The sequence below is a fragment of the Calliphora vicina genome, chromosome 2 (assembly GCF_958450345.1).
Source record: "Calliphora vicina chromosome 2, idCalVici1.1, whole genome shotgun sequence".
Lineage (NCBI taxonomy): Eukaryota > Metazoa > Arthropoda > Insecta > Diptera > Calliphoridae > Calliphora > Calliphora vicina.
Genome location: NC_088781.1, coordinates 58,222,353 through 58,229,925, shown reverse-complemented (window position 1 = coordinate 58,229,925; position 7,573 = coordinate 58,222,353). Strand labels below are relative to the sequence as shown.

General features: G+C 29.4%; 1 protein-coding gene across 1 annotated transcript; it reads left to right on the top strand.

Annotated features, from left to right (window-relative positions):
- Window positions 1-705: 705 nt before the first annotated feature.
- Window positions 706-6,296, top strand: LOC135950486 (thioester-containing protein 1 allele S3-like). Its single transcript, XM_065500024.1, has 2 exons — window positions 706-1,089; window positions 5,472-6,296. Exons 1-2 carry the CDS (start codon window positions 733-735, stop codon window positions 6,294-6,296), a joined length of 1,182 nt encoding a protein of 393 aa, XP_065356096.1. The 5' UTR covers window positions 706-732.
- The last annotated feature ends 1,277 nt before the right edge of the window (window positions 6,297-7,573 follow it).

Sequence of the window (7,573 nt, the reverse complement as noted above, 5' to 3'; positions counted from 1 at the left end):
GAAGATGTTTAGAGCCAGTACAAGTATTTACCCAGTAAACATCATTTGGCGACGTATCTGATGTTAGAATTCTCTGAACTAAACTTATTAGAATATTAACCGATTTTCTAAATTTCCTTTTGACACTTCACAAAATACTCTGCAATTTTTTTTCAGACTTTCAGACACATTTTCTGAAAAATAGTAAGTAAATTATGTGAGAAGTCTGCACATTCTACTAAAATCGTATCATTTTCTGATGTTTATTCAGACTTCTATTAGAAATGTCGTAGTAATATATCGAAAGTTTTATTAGAATTTATTAGACTGGGGAAATAGAATTTCCCCAGAGTTACGACAAAGAGTTACAATTTCTTATTATCGAATAAGAAAACGGCAACTTGAGCAGACTAAAAATGTTTAGTGGTTACATACAGTGTTTTGAAACAACATGTCTGATTGTATTTATTTCCTAAATTCAGTCATTAATTCTAAATGAGAACAAGAGGTTGTGTCATACGGCTAAATAAAGATTTGTGTATGAAAAAATTCAAGATTTGCAATATGAAACGTAATTGGATTAATCAGTTTTTACTGATGTTGTGTATGCTGCTAGCAGTATCCTGTGAAAGGTGTTGTATTTGACAAAAAAAAAATAATATTGAAATTAAAACTTTAACAACAAACTGATTTTTTAACAGCTACTATTCAATAAATGGCCCTGGTATTATTAAATCGAATCGTAAATACACGATGGTTGTTTCTTTGCACGAGGCCAATGAGCCGTGTTCATTGCGTGTTGCCATTGAGGGTCCCAGTTTCAATGAGTCCAAAGTTGTTAATTTACAACCATACGAATCGAAGCTAATACAGTTTTTGCCGAAAAAATTAATACAAGGTAATTACAAGTTAAAAGTTGAAGGCTTATCAGGTCTGAGTTTTAAAAACGAAAGTCGTTTAAACGTTGAACCAAATTATGGTCCCAAAATTTACATACAAACCGATAAGGCGGTCTATAAACCTCAGGATTTGGTGAAATTTAGAGTTGTGATATTGGATGAACATACAAGGCCGTTAAATATTGTTGAACCAGTAGGTGTGGATATATTGGTGAGTTAAATGCATGAAATGAAACCAGTAATAGTTTAATTTTATATTCATAAAATAATATTTTTTATTAATATAATTTAATATATACTATATACTAGCTTAACCAGATGCGCTTCTCTACCCTTATCGTAGTTACATAAAAAAAAATTAAAGAATTTTATAAAAAACAAGTAAGAGAGCTGTATGCGGCTGTGCCGAATCTTATATATCCTTCACCAAATTATACTTAAAAATATTTTTTTTTTAATATTTTTATTTAAACAAAATTAAATTATTTTTTCCAAATTGTGTTTTAATTTTTATAAAAAAAGTTTTTTCCAATTTTTTTTTAAATTTATTTTTAATTTTTAAAAAAAAAAATTTTCAAAAAATATTTTTCCCGATTTTGACCCATTGTAGGTCGAACTTACTACAGCCTTATATACATCGTTGCAATGAACTTTGAAATATCTATCATTAGATATCCATATTGTCTATATTAATGACTTAGTTATCCAGATATAAATAAAAATAGGCCAAAAATCAAGGATTTCCCGGTTTTTTCCTAATATCTCAGCAATCGAGCAGGAAGAATTCCCGATATATTGATGTATGAATCATGTATGTAAGTTATTTGGGGGCTGCGGAAAGTTGATTTCAACATACATACGGATAGACGGACATGGATATATCGACTTCGCTATCTATAACGATCCAGAATATATATACTTTGTGGGGTCGCAAATGAAAAATGTAGAAATTACAAACGGAATGACACCTATATGTATATACTATGGTGATCGGGCCGGTTTTTAATAACCGGTTATAATCGGTTTTTTTGGTTAAGTCGGTTTCGGTTATTTTGAAATAAGTGTGTTTTTATGGGTTTAAGGGCCATTATTACAACATGGCTTTAAGTTCCCAATAGTAAAAGTTACTTTAAGCAACAGAAAAAGGTACACTTAAAGTTAACTTTTACTATTGGGAACTTAAAGTCAAGTTGTAATAATGGCTCTTAGTGTATTAAAAACTTTAACTTTAAAAAAATCGATATACTCCAATGCATTTAAACTGAGTTTTATTCCTAAGAGATTATTTTAGCCTTCATAATGGGTTCATATTTACTGACGTTAACGATTTTGGGTCAAATTTGACCCAAATAGAAAATATATATTTTTTTTGACAATTTTTTTCTTAAAAAACCTAACGCAGTTTTTGACATTTGAAATTTAATAAAAGTCAAAAAATATCAAAAATTCCAAATGGGTCAAATTTGACCCGAAGACCTTATGAAGGATAAGAAAAACATTGCTTTGGTATCTAACCGGTGAATCGCACTTTTCATACAAGTATAATGTTTAGCAGGTATGTTGAAAATAGACAGATAAATATTAGTGCTACCAAAGCTCTGACAACATTTAACTTAATTGTGCGTAACAAAAATTCAAGATTTTTGCTCCAGGTCAAATATGACCCAAAGTGAAAAAAATTGTATAGATATTTTTTTGCCAATTTTTTTTTTCAAAAAATGAAAAAAAAACAACTTTGGAAAAAACAATTAAGAGAGCTATATTCGGCTGTGTCGAATCTTCTATACCCTTCACCAAATTATACTTCAAAATAAAAATTTGAAATATTTTTAGGTAAAAAATTTATTTTTTTTTCAGTTTTTTAATTTTTTGGAAAAAAAATTTTCGAAATGTTTTTTTTTAAATTTTTTCGAAATTTTTTTGTTTAATAATTAGCGAAAAAAAGTTTTGGTAAAAAAAAAATTCGGGTTCAAAAATATTTTTTTCCGATTTTGACCCATTGTAGGTCCAACTTACTATGGTCTTATGTACGTCATTGCAAAGGTCTTTGAAATATCTATCATTAGATATCCATATTAATGACTTAGTAATCCAGATATAGGACAAAAAATAGGTCCAGGTTTTTTTAAATACCAACCGAGCCGGACGAATTCCGGAGATATTGATGTATGGATCGTGTATATAAGTTATTTGGAGGCTTCGGAAAGTTGATTTCAACAGACAGGCGGACAGACCGACGGACATGGTTTAATCGACTCCGCTATCTATAAGGATCCAGAATATATATATATATATATATATATATATATATATATATATATATATATATATATATATATATATATATATATATATATATATATATATATATATATATATATATCATAGGGTCGGATATGAAAAATGTAGAAATTACAAACACCTTCTCACGAAGGTGATGGGTATAAAAATAAATTTTGTTTACCTAAAAGTATTAAAAATTTATATTTTGAAGTATAATTTGGTGAAGGGTATATAAGATACGGCTTGTTATACCCTACACCACCATAGTGGGGAGGGTATTATGCGTTTGTGCAGATGTTTGTAACGCCCAAAAATATTAGTCTAACACCCACCTTAAAGTATACCGATCGACTTAGAATCACTTTCTGAGTCGATTAAACGATGTCCGTCCGTCCGTCCGTCTGGTTGGCTGGCTGGCTGTCCATGTAAACCTTGTGCGCAGAGTACAGGTCGCAATTTTGAAGATATTTCGATCAGATTTGGTACATTTTACTTTTTCGGCCCAAGGACCAAGCCTATTGAAACTGGCTGAAATCGGTCCATTATTTCACCTAGCCCCCATACAAATGTCCCCTCGAAATTGGACTTTATCGGTCATAAATGTTTAATTTATCTATGTATCTACCCAAATTTCGCTCCAAATAAGTTTTGTATATGCAAAATTCATGTCACCAAATTTTGTTACGATCGGTCCATAATTAGTCATAGCTCCCATATAGACCCGCTTCCGAAAATCACTTTAACGTGCATAAATCGCTTAAAAATGTTGGTATACACACAAAATTCAACATAGTTAACCTTAATATAGACATAAATCACACGACCTAATTTCATGGTGATCGGTCCATAATTGGTCATAGCTCCCATATAAGGCCCACTTCCGAAAATCACTCAAAAATATAAATTATTGATATTTTAAAAGAAAAATATTTTTACTCATTTACTTGGTGTAGGGTATTATATGGTCGGGCTTGACCGACCATACTTTCTTACTTGTTTTTTTTTATATATACATTTTTTTAAATATCTCGATTTTGTATTTACGTGATATACAGCATTTTTGGTGAAAATATCTTAACTTTTGTATCAAAGTGTGCAAAAAACTAATAATAGCCCAACAAAAACTTTACTTACTTAGTAAGCCAGCAAGTAACATTGGAGCCAAGGCATAACGACTTATTATTTGACTGAAACAATACTTATCTTTGTTCGAGATTTTTAAAAAATTCATGGGTCAAGCTTACAAATGTACTTACAATCAGTTGAGAAATAAGTAGTAAATTCACAACAAGAATATGTGCTAAAAAAAAAAAAAACACAAAAAATATTGCCTTGTGTGGGTGGGAATCGAACAGTCACATTATTTGCTTGTGTTTGATAGTCAAGCTGCTAACTCACTGCTCCATGTACGAGTTATTTTATTGTAAGTTAACAATACTTTTAACATCAATATATAAATGAATATGATATGAACAAAAAAATGAATGGCTTTGACAGGTGGCGAGCCACTAACCTCCTGTTTTCCAGTCAAACACACTAGATAGCTGTGCTAAATGCAAAAGTTCATTACCAGCCTGTATAAAAATAAGTACTTATTCTAGTAAATAAAATAATGTGCTGGGTAACCACCACTCATTACAAAATAATGCATGAAATAACTAGTTGTCATTACAAAAATTCACAAAATTTTTGCTGGGAGTTTTGAAAATGAAATGTTCCATATATGTTTTATCACTTACATTTTTTGCAGCATCGAACCAAAATGTCAATTTTGTTCCTCTGTATTATTCATAAATTCACTAAAATTTATTGTTATTCGCTTTAAGAAAGAAAATTAAAATAACAATTATATTTGTAGGATGACAATATATTGTTACAAAGAACAATGTTTTTCCTCTGCGTGTAGACACTCAAACTTTAGTCGTCAACATATCATAGCTTAGACAAATAGACATTAATGCAAAAACATCATACAAATGGTGAGAACAAAATATTATTAAAAGTAAACATATTTTGTTTACATCATAAACATATTATGATTACATATGTATGTAGAAACTTAACATTTAATGGTTATTTATAAGTTTAACTGGTTGTAAATAATGTATGTCTGCCTATTTATCATACTTTAGTTGTTTGAAAAGTATTTATGTATATAATAATCAAATTTGTAATTGCGATGAAAATGTTTACAGTAACTAAAATTTTATGTTTTATAAAATCTTTATCAGTTTTTTTTTATTATGATTGGGATAGCGAAGCAGGTTAAGCTATATATTTAGTATATTTCTAATTTTTTTATAATTTCAGGATACAGATGCTAATCGTGTTAAACAATTTAGCAACCTCTCTCTAACAAATGGTGTTTATACTGGGCAATTCCAATTGTCCAAATATCCGGCCTTAGGAATTTGGAAAATTAAGGCTGTTCTTGGTGGAAGATATGCTTACTCCAACCATAAAAATATTAAAATATTCAACTATGTGCTGCCAAAATTCAGTGTGTACCTAAAAACTCCTTCGGATATTGTTTTGGATGATAAATACGTTAAGGTGGTAATTTTTGGAAAATATACATTTGATAGACATGTAGAAGGCAATGCCTCAGTTGAATTGTGGAAAAATTATGAAAGTACACTGTTGCAAACCAAACATATTGACATAGAAAATTTAGGTTTTGTCGAGTTCAATATTAAAAATGAAAAGGATGTTAATGATGCCTACAGTCTAACCATCAAGGCTAAACTCACTGACAAGCACACGGGAACAACTGAAACCGAAAAGAAAAATATAGACTTGCATAGGCAACGTTATAATTTGGTGATTCCTTACGAAGCAATAGAATTTGAAAATAACAAACCGTATCGCCTGAATGTTTATGTGAAACATTGGACTGGAGCTGCTGTTTTGGATCACAAGACGCCAGTTACCATGGAACATGGAGATGTTGTGTATGAAGCATTTTTGGATGAAAATGGTGTTGCGACTTTTGAGTTTGAACACGTTAAAAATGCAAATCATAAATTCCAATTTAAAGATTCCCAGGGAATGTTGCCCAATATTTACGTAAACGAAAACTTAATGTTGAACAATAGGGAATTCTATTGTCGTCTGAAATTGTTGGATGAAAAGTAAGTTAATATATTTTTGTTATTTCCTAAAAAATTAAATTTTTGTTATATTTAACATGAAGAAAACATTGAAAAAAAATAATTTTTATGCATTGATCCAGCTCTCAAACGGATTATAGAGTGGAAACTAGAAAATAACTCACTCAGAAATATTACTTAAAAACATTTACCAAAATGTGAGAAATAACCTAAAATCGCATAAATCTGTTATAAATATCGTTATCAGATTAAAATTAAACAACTGTAATATTAGTGTACATATCAGAGCTGTAAATGAATCATTCTTTTTTGATTTTAATTCATTATGAATTAGCTAAATTTTTAATTAATTCATTGAATTGAAAAAATGAATTGAATGAAATTTGAATCTATTCAAATGAATTAGGCAGAAATGAGTAGCAATTCATTTCCAGTTCATTTGAATTGAATTGATTTTGAATTAATTCAATTGAATTAGAGCAATGAATTGCAATTCAAATGAATGAATCAAAAATGAGTTGCAATCTCTAGGGGGAATGAAAAATTTATCCTACCAAAATGAAAATATCCAGTACCAAAATTGAAAAGCCTTGTCCTGTATCCGCGCCTGATCAATGAAAACATGGTGTTTGGAGTTTGTTTCTTCAAGAAGAACTGATTTTTATTTTGAAATACGCTGAACGACAAAACACATTTAATATTCAAGAAGCAATTAATAATTTTTGAAATTTTGTGAGCCACGACCACCCAACGACAAACTTCTTGCTAATATTTATCTTATATTTATTTAAAAAAAATAAAACTATCTTCCACAAATAATCAAAAATCAGGAAAAATAAGTTGAATGACAAAACGACAGTGATGCTTACTGTAGATTTACTTACAAAATCAATTCAAATTTCAATCAATTCAAATGAGTTGGAAATGAATTCAATTCAAATGAATTGCTAATTGTTTTTTCTAATTCATTTGAATTAATTCAAAATCAATTCAAATGAATGAACGAATTGTAATTCATTTGAATTAATTCAATATCAATTCAAATGAATTGGAAACGAATTGCAATTCATTTACCAAATTCATTTGAATTGATTCAAATTTTATTCAATTAATTTTTTTGTGTGAATGATTCGTGAGTTAATTCAAAAGTTAATGATTCATTTACAGCTCTGGTACATATAAATCGTCACATAGAATTTTATAAAGATCAGCCCATAATGGGTCACAGCTCCCATATAAAATCCACTTGCGTATTATATTGATGGTGGGTAAATAAGATTCGGCACTGCCAATTATAACACT